We start from the raw sequence: 17,227 nt of genomic DNA, 5'->3' as shown, positions 1-17,227 counted from the left end.
GGAACTGCAGTTGAGTTTTACGAATGATCATATTATATCAGTGTCTACATACTTGACCTACATGAGAGTGATAGATGTTTAGCTTCGTTTCTAGTCGCCCTGACTTTTGCATCCACACCCATCTATTTTTAGGATAGATGCAAGTCCTGTAAAGCTTTTAAAATCCCCTCTATTAGGGTGAACTCACCAAAAGTCATTTTAGGAGTGAAAAAGGTTAAGTTATGCCGGTGAAGGGAAAAGAAAAACACTGTTACCTCTCTCTCTCTCTCTCTCCAACCCTCCTGTGTGCCACCCATTCCCATGATAACAGCCCAGTAAAATAGGCAAAGAGAGGGAGAAATGAAGAGAGCGAGGGAATGGAGGGAGCGTAATGGTAAAGGAAGGCAGAACAAGATTTGACTCGTTCTTTATTTTGCAATACACAGGAAGAAGGAAGTGAGGTCTGAGGTGGTGGTCTGGAGTCGAGACACACTTAACGCATTAAAAGTGTACTGAAATAAATATAGGCAACACAACACAACACATGAATACAGCCAACCTGTTGATGAAAAAGACAGAAAGGGAGTGACTGAGGAGTGAGAATGGCAAAGAATAAAGGTATTGTAAATATTCAGGACGGCGGTGTAACGGTTTTCGTTGTGCCTGTTGTTTCTTTCACTTCTCACTGATTGAGGGCATGATGGGAGTAGCCTTTTCAGTTGTTGTCTGTGACGTTGATTATGTTTTGAACTGAACATTATGGGCTGTAATTATAGACAGTAAATGAATGAGATTGAGGCAACTCACTTTTGTTTACAAACCAATATGGTTTATTTTATGGGACACTGGGTGGTGGTTGCAACGTGTGTGATCTGATGACACAGTGAAATAGTGTACACTCTTAGAACCAAAAAGGGTTCTCCTATGGGGACAGCCGAAGAACTATTTAGGAACCCTTTTTTCTAGGAGTGAAGGCTACAGTGTGTCATCACATTGCAGCTGTTGTGTACAATGGGATTTCCAACACTCATACAATAATGTTCTTAAATACTGTACAGTCAAACTAATTGTTCAGCCATCTGAAGAAAAGGGGTGTTTCCTATTTTTTTGTTGAGCAGGATGGAAAGCCTGACTCACTGTTATATCTCACGTTGACAGAACAGTATATCATGCCGACAAGAAGCTGCAACAATGTTCTCAGTCACACTGTGCTCTATGTTCAGAAAATAATGTGACACGTTCGTTAACAAGACACATGGCCATATGTCATAACAGGATAAGGGTCAAGATCTTAGATGCAAAACAGGAAATACAATGTTGCCCCACATCATTTGCGTATTGTAGAACTGTGTAGCTCAGTTAGTAGAGCATGGCATTGGCAATGCCAGGGTTGTGGGTTTGATTCCCACGGGGGGGGGGGGAATGCACTCAGTACTGTAAGTCACTCTGGGTAAGAACTAAAAATGTTTTTGGGTGATTGAGCTTTTTGTGTTGGTTTCTAGATGTTATGTAGAATACATTTTATCAGGACCATTCCGACTGTATACACAGCATTATAATTGTCTTGCTCTGCTACCAGACTATGGTGAATTGAGTAGATGCGCTGTCTGATGTGGTGCCTGCCTAGTCTCTGAGGTGTTACCATAGCGTTACTATGGCGCCTAAGAATGTCCACCGGGAGCTCTGAGTCACCGGGGAGCCATTTTGTGGGTTGCTAGGCATGTCAGTCTTGCGGGAGAATCCTTTTGTTATGGAAAATATGTCTCAGCGTTGTTAATGTGTACACACACTTACAGATATACTGTTACACACATATAAACACACACACACACACACACACACACACACACACACACACACACACACACACACACACACACACACACACACACACACACACACACACACACACACACACACACACACACACACACACACACACACACACACACACCTGTGTATAAATATAAAGAAAAATAATAAACTCTCTTTGCTTGTTCACAGGTGAAGCACGGAAGTTTGACCCTACCTTCAAAGGACCCATCCACAACAGGTAATCATCTCATTATCACCTTTGACAGCCAAACCTCAGTCTATCAATTACCTACATAGCAAAGCGTAATAAAGCTCAACGTCAAAAATAGCAGTCGAACCATCTCTCTCTCTCTCCTCCCTCTCTGGTTGCCAGGGGCTGCACAGATGTGTTCTGCTGTATTCTCTTCATCTTGGCCATACTGGGATACTTTGCTGTGGGGATCCTGGGTCAGTGTCTCCACAACTACACTATTACTGGCCATTACATCAGTTCTAGGGCCCTGTGTTTTGGTTAATCATGTCACATGAGCTGGATTTGAACTTTTATTGTAAGCCTTTTCCAGAAATGATAATTGGACCAAAAATGTAAGAAATTGTCTGAGGATGGTGCTGGGCCGTCGGACATAAAAAGAAAAGGGGGCAGTTTGATGAAAGAGCTTTAAATAAAGTTTCAATTCCAGGTCATGTGACATGATTAACCAAAATACAAGGCCCAAATATGACACAGTAAAGTTATATTTTATTCTATTTGAAATGATTCTATTAGATTCCATCATGTGTCGTTATGATAACTGGACAGTATCTGAACTACAGTGTTGTTATACTTCCTCCTACTCCAGCCTGGTCTCAGGGGACCCCAGGAAGGTTATCTACCCGACTGACAGCAGAGGACAGTTCTGTGGCCAGGCCGGGACCCCCTGGAGTAAGCCCCTTCCATTACCCCCTATTTATTCTGCCTTTGAACATCTCTCTTCAACACTGATTCTTTAGAATTCCTCTTGTCCATTCACATGTCAAGATATTATCTGTCTCTTCGTGTTAATATGTCCTGTGGTATCATGCTGATGCTCTGTGGGGAGCCTGAAAAATGGCTTAAGGACAACAAAGTCAAAGTATTTCTGTGGCCATCACAAAGCCCTGACCTCAATCCTGTAGAAAATTTGTGGACAGAACTGAAAAATCGTGTGCGAGCAAGGAGGCCTACAATCCTGACTCAGTTACACCAGCTCTGTCTGGAGGAATGGGCCAAAATTCCCTAACTTATTGTGGGAAGCTTGTGGAAAGCTACCTGAAATGTTTGTCCCAAGTTAAACAATTTAAAGGCAATGCTACTGAATACTAATTGAGTGTATTTAAACTTCTGACCCACTGGGAATGTGATGAAAGAAATAAAAGCTCAAATAAATTATTATCTCTACTACTATTCTGACATTTCACATTCATAAAATAAAGCGGTGATCCTAACTGACCTAAGACAGGGAATTTTTACTAGGATTAAATGTTAGGAATTGTGAAAACTGAGTTTACATGTATTTGGCTAAGGTGTATGTAAACCTGTAATTGTCTCTAACAGGAAGAAACCTCTCCTGTTCTACTTCAACATCCTGAAGTGTGCCAGTCCCCTGACCCTGCTGGAGTTCCAGTGCCCCACCACTCAGTTATGTGTGGAAAGTTGTCCTACCAAACACACGACGTTGCTGAAAGCCTACCTGAACAAAGGAGAGCAGGAGTACTACAAGCAGTTCTGCAAGGAAGGAGTGGACTTCTCCAAAATGGTGGGTGACAGAGGAGATACATTTGCAGTGGTAAAGTATGTAGTTAGGGAAATAATGTGTAACTAAGGGTGACTTTGTTTTGTTTCGCAGAGTGCTACCGAGATCCTAAGGGATGGCCTGTGTCCTTCCATGCTCATGTCCAGCAAACCATGTAAGTCTTCTCAGGAGCCATAGCGTGCACTGTATGTGTGTGTGTGTGTGTTTTTATAAAGACTTAGTAAATGTATAGTGGCCACACAGTTAGTGATTCTTGATCTCCACTCTCTCTCCTCTCCCTCCAGTCACTCGTCGGTGCCTTCCAGCTCTCAGTACCATGAAAGGTGGTGTGGTTGTCGTTGGCAACGAGACTATTTTTGACAACGGGGAGGGAGAGAAGGTGAACGCCACTGATTTTCTGGACGCTTCAAAGTGAGTCCTCATGCCTCAACCTGAAACACCGTCAATATACAGTACCAGTCAAACGTTTGGACACACCTACTCATTCAAGGGTTTTTCTTTATTTGGACTATTTTCTACATTGTAGAATAATAGTGAAGACATCAAAACTATGAAATAACACATATGGAATCATGTAGTAAACTATTTTTTAAAAACAAATGAGATTCTTCAAAGTAGCCACCCTTTGCCTTGAAGACAGCTTTGCGCACTCTTGGCATTCTCTTAACCAGCTTCACCTGCAATGCATTTCCAACAGTCTTGAAGGAGTTCCCACATATGCTGAGTATTTGTTGGCTGCTTTTCCTTCACTCTGCGGTCCAACTCATCCCAAACCATCTCAATTGGGTTGAGGTCGGGGGATTGTGGAGGCCAGGTCATCTAATGTATCACTCCATCACTCTCCTTGGTCAAATAGCCCTTACACAGCCTGGAGGTGTATTGGGTCATTGTCCTGTTGAAAAACAAACGATAGTCCCACTAAGTGCAAACCAGATAGGATGGTGAATCACTGCAGAATGCTATGGTAGCCATGCTGGATAAGTGTGCCTTGAATTCTAAATAAATCACTGACAGTGTCACCAGCAAAGCACCCCCACATCACACCTCCTCCTCCATGCTTCACGGTGGGAAACACACATGTGGAGATCATTCGTTCAACCACTCTGCATCTCACAAAGACACGGAGGTTGGAACCAAAAACCTCATAATTGGAATCATCAGACCAAAGGAGAGATGTCCACTGGTCTAATGTCCATTGCTTGTGTTTCTTGGCCTAAGCAAGTTTTTTCTTATTATTGGTGTATTTTAGTAGTGGTTTCTTTGCAGCAATTTGACCATGAAGGCCTGATTCACGCAGTCTCCTCTGAACAGCTGATGCTGAGACGTGTCTGTTACTTGAACTCTATGAAGCATTTATTTGGGCTGCATTCTGACGTGCAGTTAACTCTAATGAATTTATCCTCTGCAGCAGAGGTATGAGGTAAGAGTCTTCCTTTCCTGTGGGGGTCCTCATGAGAGCCAGTTTCATCATAGCGCTTGATGGTTTTTGCAACTACACTTGAAGAAACTTTCACATTCTTGAAATGTTCCTGATTGACTGACCTTCATGTCTTAAAGTAATGATGGACTGTCGTTTCTCTTTGCTTATTTGAGCTGTTCTTGCCATAATATGGACTTGGTCTTTTATCAAATAGGGCTATCTTCTGTATACCACCCCTACCTTGTCACAACACAACTGATTGGTTCAAATGCATTAAGAAGGAAAGAAATTCCACAAATGAAGCTGTTCATTGTGACTGAAGAGAGAATGCCAAGAGTGTGCAATGCTGTCATCAAGGCAAAGTGTGGCTACTTTGAAAACACTTATTTGGTTACTACATGATTCCATATGTGTTATTTCATAGTTTTGATGTCTTCACTATTATTCTACAATGTCGAAAATAGTCAAAACAAAGAAAACCCTTGAATGAGTAGGTGTGTCCAAACTTTTGACTGGTACTGTATGAATGAATTAATGAATGAATCAACCTACCTACCTACCTACCTACCTACCAACCAACCTATCAATCTGTCTGTCTGTCTGTCTGTCTGTCCGTCCGTCCGTCTGTCTGTCAATTGTTAGCAAAGTGTTAAGTGGACTTGTTGTTCTTACAGGAAGTCCAATGTGGTTGTTGAGGCTCGCCAGGTAGCCATGAGGATCTTTGAGGACTACACTGTGTCCTGGTACTGGATACTGATGTGAGTGTCTCTCTGTGGTAAACACACTCATGACACAAGACAATAAAGAAAGTTGCACACTCTATAGTTACCTGTATTATCCCAATAATGTATTGCTGAGCCAACATTTCCCCATAGAGATAAATGTTCCCTCACAGGAATAACAAAGTTCTGTGAATTTGAATATTATCTGTATTCCTCCAGCAGTCTGGTGACAGTGTGTGGGAGGGGGGTCAGTCTCATCTTAATAAGGTTCTGTGAATGTGAATGCGATTTCCTGTCTCTCCTCCAGTGGTCTGGTGATAGCCATGGTGGTCAGTCTCATCTTCATCGTCCTCCTGCGCTACCTGGCCGGGATCATGATCTGGGTCATGATCGTCATGGTGATACTGGTCATCGGATATGGTATTATATTCCCCTTTCCCGAAACCTATCTAACTGATAACATATTGTTGTTTTACCTATTTAAAGTACCATTAAAAATAATAAAATCAACATTGTGCTTTATCAAGTTAACCATTAAGAAATGTTAGAGGTAGGCTCAGTGATATGACGTAGGTGCACTAAGTAAACATCAAGAGTGGGTCAATTTCCGCAACAACTAAGAGCGTTGAAGTGCAAGGCTAAACTTCTCGGCTGATTTGGTCCCATGGCTACCAGGCTGTAACGGTGTGAAGAAAACCCCGTACACGTGTACAGATACTGTGTCACTGTGTGAGAGCCAAGTATTTCATCTTGCTCATCGCAATATCTGCTGTGCTGCTCGTGCAACGTCATTTGGCTGACTCTTACCTTTAAAATGTTTAGGGATCTTCCATTGTGCCATGGAGTACCGCAGCCTGAAGGGAGAGCCGGGTTCTGACGTCACTATCCGTGATCTGGGACTGCAGACAGACTTCTCTGTTTACCTGCAGATCAGACAGACCTGGCTGGCTTTCAGTGAGTACATGCACTCATTCTTCCTCTTTCTCTCTCCCTCTATTTATTTTTCTCTCTCTTCTGCTCTCTCACTTTCTCTTTCTCTCTCAATTCATTTGAATTTGCTTTATTTGCATGATGTACATATTGCCAAAGCTTACTTTGGAGATTTACAATATTAACATAATTACAATAATATTAATCAATATAGTCAACAGGACAACAGTAACAACAATAATCAAGGGTCAAAATAACCATACATTGAATTATAACAATAAGCATAGAGGACATGTGCAGGTTGGTTGGTCTGGCAGACACTGTCCCTCATGTTATGGCAGGCAGCAATGTAGTGCGCTGCCAACCCACAGCTCTCTGCGTCCTCCCCCAACAGGACAGGCAGCCTACTCTCATCAGAGAGGTCTTTGAAACCTTGAATAAGTATGTCAAATTTGGGGAAATGACACTCTCTCTCCCTATCTCTCCATTTCTATACTCTTTCTCCCTCGCTCTCTCACATCAACTCATTCAACTCAAGTTGAGACACACACACACACCAACACTCTAACTACACTCCGCTCCTTCGTCAGTGATCATCCTGTCCATCGTGGAGGTGGTTGTCATCCTGCTGCTCATCTTCCTCAGGAAGAGAGTCCTCATCGCCATCGCCCTCATCAAGGAGGCCAGCAGGGCTGTTGGCCATGTGATGTCATCACTGTTCTACCCTCTGTTGACCTTTGCCCTGCTGGCCCTGGTCATAGCCTACTGGGCCATCACTGCTGTGTATCCTTCAGCTGTCAATCATGTTATTCATGTTTACATGTCTGTCAAGGGAAAGAAGTGTTCCTGTATCGGTCCTTGTAATGGTGTGAAATGTGCTAGATTACTTTTAGTTATAGGTTTTGTTGTAGCGCTAGCCTAGATAGCCGTAGATGGTGAAGGGAACCATGCAGATTGAAATGTGGACAGACTGAGACCGTCAAGGAAAATAACTGGGACGACTCCTCCACAAGTCATCGCTGCGGAAACTAAATGTATCCATAAAGTTTCCATGCAGATGGTCACGTCTGTATGACATGTCTCAGTATCTACTTCTTTAGTGATGGAACCTCCTTGACCACCTTTCCCAGCTTCCTGTCCACCTCCAATGAGCAGGTGTACAAAGTGTTCAACACCACTGAGTGTAATTACTCCAGAGACACCTGCAATCCCGAGGTGAGCCACAAGATGTCTCTGTTCTTCCATATCTGCCTGTTTACACATCAGGCTTATTTCTTGTAAACTTTTATATTCCTTCTATTCTATCTGTATATAGTGTTCAAAAACGGCCTTTTTTCTAATTTATTGAATATAAGTGGACTACTCCTTTAAGACCAGCAGAAGTGCTAATATCACAGAGATTTCCCCTCTCTTTCCTCAGACGTTCAACACCACCAACATCACAGCCCGGTGCCCGGACGCCGAGTGCCTGTTTGCCTTCTACGGAGGCGAGACCTACTACCATAAATACCTCATCCTGTTCCAGTTCTACAACGTGTTCCTCTTCTTCTGGTGTGCTAACTTTGTGACAGCGCTGGGTCAGGTGACCCTGGCTGGGGCCTTTGCATCCTACTACTGGGCCTTCAAGAAGCCCGACGACATCCCAGCCAACCCCATCTGCTCCTCACTTGGTCGAGCCCTCAGGTAGGCGGGGTAGTGTGTGGGATGGGGGGTGGGGGTTTGGATGCATGTGTGTGTGTGTGTAAGCAGTGCACGTGGGTGTGGGGGGTGAGTGACTGAGTGAGTGTGTGAGTGAGTGATAGGGTGAAAGAAAGAAAGAAAGAAAGAAAGAAAGAAAGAAAGAAAGAAAGAAAGAAAGAAAGAAAGAAAGAAAGAAAGAAAGAAGGGTTGCATGGAGAGTTAGTGAGAGACCAATAATTTGGATACAATCTTTTACCTTCTTCCCCCTGTCTAGATACCATACAGGCTCCCTTGCCTTCGGTTCCCTCATCCTGTCTCTGGTTCAGGTCATCAGGGTTCTGCTGGAGTACCTGGACCAGAAGCTGAAAGGTGAGGTGGTGTTCTCACATATCCTGTTCCATTCTCAGATGTGAATGACTGGGATACTTCCTCATTGACATCATACAGTGGGAAATGGACCAAAAAATGTCACTACTAATTATTACATTGTAATAGATGGTTGTTATCTAAATGAACAGGAACAGATGTCATTATCTCCTGTTTGTTTTTATGTACCCCACTAGCTGCCCAGAATCGCTTTGCCAAGTTCCTGCTCAGCTGCCTGAAGTGCTGCTTCTGGTGCCTGGAGAAATTCATCAAGTTCCTCAACAGAAACGCCTACATCATGGTGAGTTCATCAACCTAACTGTGTGAATGTGTGAACGTTCTTTGTGTGTTAAAGACTGTGTGAACAGTGTGAATTGAAGACAGTGTGAACTGTGTGAATTGAAGACAGTGTGAACTGTTTTGAAGACAGTGTGAACTGAATTGAAGACAGTGTGAACTGTGTGAATTGAAGACAGTGTGAACTGTGTGAATTGAAGGCAGTGTGAACAGTGTGAACTGTTGAATTGAAGACAGTGTGAATTGTGTGAATTGAAGACTGTGAAGTGTGAACTGTGTGAATTGAAGACAGTGTGAACTGTGTGAATTGAAGACTGTGTGAACTGTGTGAATTGAAGGCAGTGTGAACTGTGTGAATTGAATGCAGTGTGAACTGAGTGAATTGAAGACAGTGTGAACTGTGTGAATTGAAGACTGTGTGAACTGTGTGAATTGTGTGAACTGTGTGAATTGAAGACAGTGTGAACTGTGTGAATTGAAGACAGTGTGAACTGTGTGAATTGAAGGCAGTGTGAACTGTGTGAATTGAAGACAGTGTGAACTGTGTGAATTGAAGACAGTGAACTGTGTGAATTGAAGACAGTGTGAACTGTGTGAATGTGAACTGTGTGAATTGAAGACAGTGTGAACTGAACTGTGTGAATTGAAGACAGTGTGAACTGTGTGAATTGAAGACAGTGTGAACTGAAGACAGTGTGAACTGTGTGATTGAAGACTGTGTGAACTGTGTGAATTGAAGACAGTGTGAACTGTGAATTGAAGACTGTGTGAATTGAAGAAGAAGACAGTGTGAACTGTGTGAATTGAAGAGTGTGAACTGAGTGAAGAAGACAGTGTGAACTGTGTGAATTGAAGACAGTGTGAACTGAAGACAGTGTGAACTGTGTGAATTGAAGACAGTGTGAACTGTGTGAATTGAAGACAGTGTGAACTGTGTGAATTGAAGACAGTGTGAACTGTGTGAATTGAAGACAGTGTGAACTGTGTGAATTGAAGACAGTGTGAACTGTGTGAATTGAAGACAGTGTGAACTGTGTGAATTGAAGACAGTGTGAACTGTGTGAATTGAAGACAGTGTGAACTGTGTGAATTGAAGACAGTGTGAACTGTGTGAATTGAAGACAGTGTGAACTGTGTGAATTGAAGACAGTGTGAACTGTGTGAATTGAAGACAGTGTGAACTGTGTGAAGACAGTGTGAACTGTGTGAATTGGAAGACTTGAAGACAGTGTGAACTGTGTGAATTGAAGACAGTGTGAACTGTGTGAATTGAAGACAGTGTGAACTGTGTGAATTGAAGACTGTGAACTGTGTGAAAGACAGTTGAAGACAGTGTGAACTGTGTGAATTGAAGACAGTGTGAACTGTGTGAATTGAAGACAGTGTGAACAGTGTGAACTGTGTGAATTGAAGACTGTGTGAACTGTGTGAATTGAAGACAGTGTGAACTGTGTGAATTGAAGACTGTGTGAATTGAAGGCAGTGTGAACTGTGTGAATTGAAGACAGTGTGAACTGTGTGAATTGAAGACAGTGTGAACTGTGTGAATTGAAGACAACTGTGTGAAGACTGTGTGAATTGAAGACAGTGTGAACTGTGTGAATTGAAGACAGTGTGAACTGTGTTGAAGGCAGTGTGAACTGTGTGAATTGAAGACAGTGTGAACTGTGTGAATTGAAGACAGTGTGAACTGTGTGAATTGAAGGCAGTGTGAACTGTGTGAATTGAAGGCAGTGTGAACTGTGTGAATTGAAGACAGTGTGAACTGTGTGAATTGAAGACAGTGTGAACTGTGTGAATTGAAGACAGTGTGAACTGTGTGAATTGAAGACAGTGTGAACTGTGTGAATTGAAGGCAGTGTGAACTGTGTGAATTGAAGGCAGTGTGAACTGTGTGAATTGAAGACAGTGTGAACTGTGTGAATTGAAGACAGTGTGAACTGTGTGAATTGAAGGCAGTGTGAACTGTGTGAATTGAAGGCAGTGTGAACTGTGTGAATTGAAGACAGTGTGAACTGTGTGAATTGAAGACAGTGTGAACTGTGTGAATTGAAGACTGTGTGAACTGTGTGAATTGAAGGCAGTGTGAGCTGTGTGAATTGAAGACTGTGTGAACTGTGTGAATTGAAGACTGTGTGAATTGACACTGTATGTAACACCACATGTTTCCCCTAGGTGGCAATATATGGTAAAAGCTTCTGCACCTCAGCCAGAGATGCCTTCTTCCTCCTCATGAGAAATATAATCAGGTGAGTGTTGTTGACTACTGAGACGCCCTTCATAAACCCTACATAAACCCTCCATGAACCCTTCACATCTCCTTCTCAAACCCAAGTCTCTGGGACCTTTTCTGAAGAGCAATAGCATCTTTAACAACTCCACATCTCCATTCATACAGACAGTATTCATGTATCTCTTTGGGTTTCTGTCTCTTTTGATTCATTTCTCTGTTGGCTTCTCAGGGTGGCTGTCTTGGACAAGGTGACTGACTTCCTATTGTTTTTGGGGAAGCTCCTCATCGTTGGAATTGTGGGTAAGTGATCCTCAGAAACACAAGCAGAGAGACTTGATTGACACCTTGTACAGTTTCCCACCATCTGTGATACCTTTCAGTGAGCCCTCATATCCTAATAATATGCATCTCTTCTTCTCTTGCTAGGAATCTGTTCTTTCTTCTTCTTCTCTGGGAGGATTAAGGCTGTGGAGCAGACTGCCCCCTCTCTCAACTACTACTGGGTTCCCATTCTGGTGAGATACAGGCCTGAATGAACTCTTATACTGTTACTTCAATCCACGTTTCTCAATGTTTTTTGTGCTAGGGATTGGTAAGCTAAAGGTCATACTTATTTAAAGGACCGTTACATTAAAACTGGTCAACATTATCCCAGGGCCGGTCTACTGACTCAAGACTGAGGAATACTGCCTTAGAGTGTCTAAGTGTTGTTTGTATTGATTCCAACACTGTGCGTGTGCCTGTTTCTCTCTTCCTAGACGGTGGTGGTGGGATCCTACCTGATTGCCCATGGATTCTTCAGTGTGTACGCTATGTGTGTGGACACACTCTTCCTCTGCTTCTGTAAGTAATATCCTATTTTATTGGTATACTCTTTAGTCACTCACACAACTTTCCAAATCTGAAATGCTCTTTTTACCTGAGATTCCTCTTTTGCCTGCCATGTTTCTGACTTTTCCTTCTCTTTGTCTCTTCCCTCCTTATTCCACACTTCACTATTTCTTATTCCACACTTTTTGCTTCTGTTATTTTTTACCACTAACCCGAACAAACATAACCCCGTAATACACATCAAACACACACACAACGAAGGCGAAGACCTGGAGAGAAACGACGGCTCTCCAGAAAGGCCGTACTTCATGTCTCCGGAGCTTCACGAGATTCTCTCCAAAACCAAAATGGCGGAGGAAGAGGACAACAAAGATGGTACGGAACAGCCAGACGCTGACCCAACTGAACCTACACTGATGGACGAAGTTCGCCTGGAGGAGGAAGTACCGCTGAAAGAACAAGATGGAGAGATACAACTGAAACGCCAAGATGTGTTCATGCAGGCCAATGAAGAGGAGCGACCTCTGAAGGAGAAGACCGAAGAGGCGGAAGTGGAAGAAACACAAGAGAAATCTGAAGTGAAGGAGGAGGAGGAAGAGAAGGGACCAGAAAAGACGGGACCAGAAGAGGAGGAAGGAGTGGAAGAAAAGGGATCAAAGGAGGACAAACCTGAAGAGAAGGATCACCAGCCGACAGAACCTAAAAAGGAAGAGATAGAGGAAAAGAAACCTCAAGAGGCGGAGCCTAAAGACCATTCTTCTACACCCAGGAGTAGTGGTTTACGTTGTCATGGAGACGTGAAGCTTGGTAAACCTCATAACTAGGTCAGGAAATGCTCCTGGCCCTCCTCATATAACATGTGCCGTATGGAGCCAGTATACACTACCTGTTACTAACGACGTAATATGTAATTCTATGCTAATATGTAATTCTATGCTAACGACTGTGTGATTTGAACCAGTTAAATGTATGACCAGCTTTTAAATGCAAGACTTTTCACAGTGCTAATGTATTGTATTCACACATAGGGTTGTTTTAACATAAAGGTAGATGGTTTTAACAAGGTCCTGTGGTTGTAAAAGGCTGATCAAAAACCCAGTGCATCTCTGTAGCTTGAAAATATTATGTTTATTTATTGATTATTCATTTATTGTGTTGGTTTGGTTTTAGACAGTGATGTTTTTTTATCGTGAGGATCTGTAGATCTGTGAGTGCTGAACCTGTGCCTGACTACTACAATTGTTATTATGAATATTTAATTGTCTTAATATCATGAAGTAATGAGTAATGAATGCACTATGAATTCACTATTACAATGTTTACAGTCAATCAAAACAAAACTTCAACTAACGATGAAAATGAACAATGTTTACATTGATACCAGCTGACACCAAATGGTAAATCCTTTGATATCCTTTGATATGAAAATGTGATTTCCAATGGAATCAATGTGTATGTACAGTATGTATTTATTAATAGGTATGCTTATTATGTCTTATTACATCTGTGTGCAATTATTTATTTAGCTTATTAAGTTCTGTATCAATTATATAGATGATCCCTCCAGCCAAGAACACGTTTTTGGACTCAATGTATTGTAGGGAAATTCCACAAACTACTTGCCTTGGAATTTCAGACTGGCTTAACTGCTGTGATTGTGTTGCTGTGACGCAATCGTTTTAACCTCTCAGATCTAGGTCGTATTAACCACAGGTGGTCGGTTGTACCTTAATTGGGGAGGACAGGCTCTTGGTAATTGCTGGAGCGGAATCAGTGGAATGGTATCAAATACATCAAAAACATTGTTTCCATGTGTTTGATGCCATTCCATTTACTCCATTCCGGCCTCATTATGAGGCGTACCTGAACTTGTTTTTGTTTTCCGTTGCAAAATGTTTTTAAACGTTTTCCGCTGCATGGCCTAATGAATGCAAGCCCTGCTCAATGTTTACTGACCCTATTTGCCTTTGTTTTCTTCTTTCTCTCGCTCTCTTTCTCTCTCTCTTCCCTATCTCTGTGCTGCATGGTGTTTCAGTAACATTGCCTTTGAGTGCTTTATCAAAACTAACCTTGCAACCTTCTGTCAATATTTTCTATCTGTTTCTGTCAGTGTGTGTCACATTGTAACCATGTTAGCTGATGTAGTATTTCACTTATATATGATACATTCCACTCAGTTTGCTTCTGTTGGATGCAGCTGTTGATTAAAGTTTGTTGTATGGATCAATATCTAGCTTTTTTTTTTGCATGTAAATGACAAATGTAATCATATTGAATGACGATAGGACAGTGGGAGAATGACACAATGGTGAGTTTCTATTCACTTTGGGACAGTTTCCCAGATACAGACTTAATAAGTTTAGTCCTGGACTTTACACAAGCACTTTCATCAACGCATGCTTTTCAGTACAGGATTAGCTTAGATGGTGTCTGGGTAACCTTTATGTTGTTAGGAATAGGATACTGTTTTACCTGAAGAGATGTTGAGTTTGACAATGGTTGCTTCTCTTATTGTTGTCTCATCAATCCATTGATTTTCCAGTGGAAGACCTGGAACGCAATGACGGAACTGCAGAGAGACCCTACTTCATGTCTCAGAACCTTCTCACCATTCTGAAGAAGTCCAACGAGGATCAGGCCAAGACTGTAGACTAGCTGTTGGTGTGTGCGTGCGTACGTGTGAGGAGAACAGAGAAAGATGCGGTCAAGCCGCCTTGCCTGCGCAGTGTGCTGTGTGTGTCAAATGTGCCTTAAGATCACGATACTGTATGGCTACAGAAGGATGCCATCGTCACAAACGGAGAGGTCTGAATGAGTAGCCAACATATTTCGTTGTGTTTCCCACAGAAGGTGTCTATGACAGAGCTTATAATATTTGTTTTTTTAAAGATGTAAATCTGTTATTGTTTTATTATCATTTTTGTTGTTGCTTTTTGCTCTGCCTTTTGTTGTTTTACTTTGGCTTGTTTTACTTTGGCTAGGCTGTTTTACTTTGGCTAGGTTTTTACTTTGGCTAGGCCGTTTTACTTCTACCGTTTGGCTAGGTTTTACTTCTAGGCGTTTTTACTTTGGCTTTTTTACTTTGGCTAGGCTTTTACTTCTAGGCCGTTTTACTTTGGCTAGGTTTTTACTTTTTACTTTGGCTAGGTCGTTTTTTACTTTGGCTACTTACGTTTTACTTTAGTACTTAGTTTACTTTTTACCGTTTTACTTCTGCTTTATGGCTACACTTTGAGGCCGTTTTACTTTGGCTAGGCTGTTTTTACTTTGGCTAGGCCGTTTTACTTCTAGGCCGTTTTACTTTGGCTAGGCCGTTTTACTTCTAGGCCGTTTTACTTTGGCTAGGCCGTTTTTACTTCTAGGCCGTTTTACTTTGGCTAGGCTTTACTTTGGCCGTTTTACTTTAGGTCTTTTACTTTGGCTAGGCCGTTTTACTTTAGGCTAGGCCGTTTACTTCTAGGTCGTTTTTACTTTGGCTAGGTCGTTTTTACTTCTAGGCCGTTTTTCTACTTTTATTTTTGGCTAGGCCGTTTTACTTCTAGGTACTTTGGCTAGGCCGTTTTACTTTGGCTAGGCCGTTTTACTTTGGCTAGGCCGTTTTACTTCTAGGCCGTTTTACTTTGGCTAGGCCGTTTTACTTCTAGGTCGTTTTACTTTGGCTAGGCCGTTTTACTTTGGCTAGGTCGTTTTACTTTGGCTAGGCCGTTTTACTTTGGCTAGGCCGTTTTACTTCTAGGTCGTTTTACTTCTAGGTCGTTTTACTTCTAGGCCGTTTTACTTCTAGGCCGTTTTACTTCTAGGTCGTTTTACTTCTAGGCCGTTTTACTTCTAGGCCGTTTTATTTTGGCTAGACCGTTTTACTTTCTGCAGTCCTCTTGAAACGCTTTGAACATACAAAACTTTGTTACCTTTTGGGGGTTTTGTGGCTGACTCTGTATAATGTGTTCAAATTGAACACATGTTTTACATGAGAATTCTCCAAGTTTTTGTCAGTTTTCTCAAATGTATAATGAATTACATAGATTTTCTCACATTTCATTTACAAAAATGTTTTGCTTTAAATGCTAAATAATTTTTGCATCAGGTTTGTTAATAATATTATTTTCACTATTGCTGCTGTTGATCTTGTATAATGGCTGCATATTGCAGTGTAGATTTACTGTAACTTACCAAAGTAAAGAAAACATGTTCTAATGCAGTATTAGTTTTGGGACTGAAGATTTGTTAAGTAGTCCATAGGCCAGTGAAAATGTAGTCCACTTTGGGGTGGTAAAGGTTTAATAGTCTCATCTTATTCCCCCATTCCTATGAACAAATAGATATGATGCCCACTCCAAAATAGTAGCTTTCCAAGCTTTTCACACCTTTATATGTCTTGTTGTTTGGGAATCTATGCAATAGAATGTTTGCAGGCTGATAAATACATTTTAAGGCAAGTTGGAATGTTCACATGCTCATTGAAAATGACTGTGTCAAACAACAATAGAACATTCCATTGGGTGGATCCCATCGTAAAACATGGTACTTGGTACATTTTTGCCATCTCTTCGAAATGATTGACCTAGACTGACTCATCGTTGAAACAACACTGTTCTGAATGGCGGAACTAGATATTTCTATACTTCCCATTCTGTCTTGATATTCCCCAAAATGCATACATTTATGACCTTTGACCCCTGAAAGATTGGACCATAGAGATGTCATTACCATTCCTGTTTTTTCATACCTTAATATGTTGTATTATGAAGTGAATAACAAAGAAAATTCAATTTGTTTGAAAAGATCCCAGATAATACAACATTATTTCATACCATCAATCCTGTGGCACCAACTAACCACATAGAGGTCAAAACATAAAATGCACACATTTATCTACCTCAGAATCATGGATATCATACCAACATGTAACCTAAATGAAAATCCTCATTAGACTTTGCCACCCCAAAGTAGACAAATATGTGAAATTTGGCCTGCTGGCCCATCTCCTTAACCTCAAATGCAAGCTTTTGTATATTTCATTTTCAAGAGAAGGATTGTGTAAACGTGTGTTTTTGTAACAGGATGTGTTGTAAATAATACAGTTTTTTTTTACTGCTACATACTAAATTATTATTTAAAGTTATTGTGTCTAGAAAAATACATAATTAAGGTGAGCTGAAGTCAAGTCGGTGCTGCTTTGTGG

General features: G+C 41.5%; 1 protein-coding gene across 1 annotated transcript; it reads left to right on the top strand.

The window, feature by feature from the left end:
- The first annotated feature begins 382 nt into the window (after window positions 1–382).
- On the top strand, window positions 383–17,142 carry LOC127924938 (choline transporter-like protein 2). The gene is given in 22 exon segments (XM_052509610.1): window positions 383–597; window positions 1,984–2,032; window positions 2,168–2,241; window positions 2,634–2,639; window positions 2,642–2,720; window positions 3,368–3,569; window positions 3,660–3,720; window positions 3,851–3,977; window positions 5,661–5,744; window positions 6,016–6,128; window positions 6,531–6,662; window positions 7,229–7,421; window positions 7,769–7,853; window positions 8,059–8,321; window positions 8,593–8,687; window positions 8,882–8,985; window positions 11,157–11,230; window positions 11,444–11,514; window positions 11,641–11,729; window positions 11,973–12,057; window positions 14,588–14,850; window positions 15,601–17,142. Coding segments are annotated over 21 exon segments (2,115 nt in total). The 5' UTR covers window positions 383–581; the 3' UTR covers window positions 14,701–14,850; window positions 15,601–17,142.
- Window positions 17,143–17,227: the final 85 nt, after the last annotated feature.

This window comes from Oncorhynchus keta, unplaced genomic scaffold (genome assembly GCF_023373465.1).
Source record: "Oncorhynchus keta strain PuntledgeMale-10-30-2019 unplaced genomic scaffold, Oket_V2 Un_contig_4759_pilon_pilon, whole genome shotgun sequence".
Lineage (NCBI taxonomy): Eukaryota > Metazoa > Chordata > Actinopteri > Salmoniformes > Salmonidae > Oncorhynchus > Oncorhynchus keta.
Note: the sequence above shows the minus strand (reverse complement) of the source record. Positions and strands in the feature narration are given on the sequence as shown.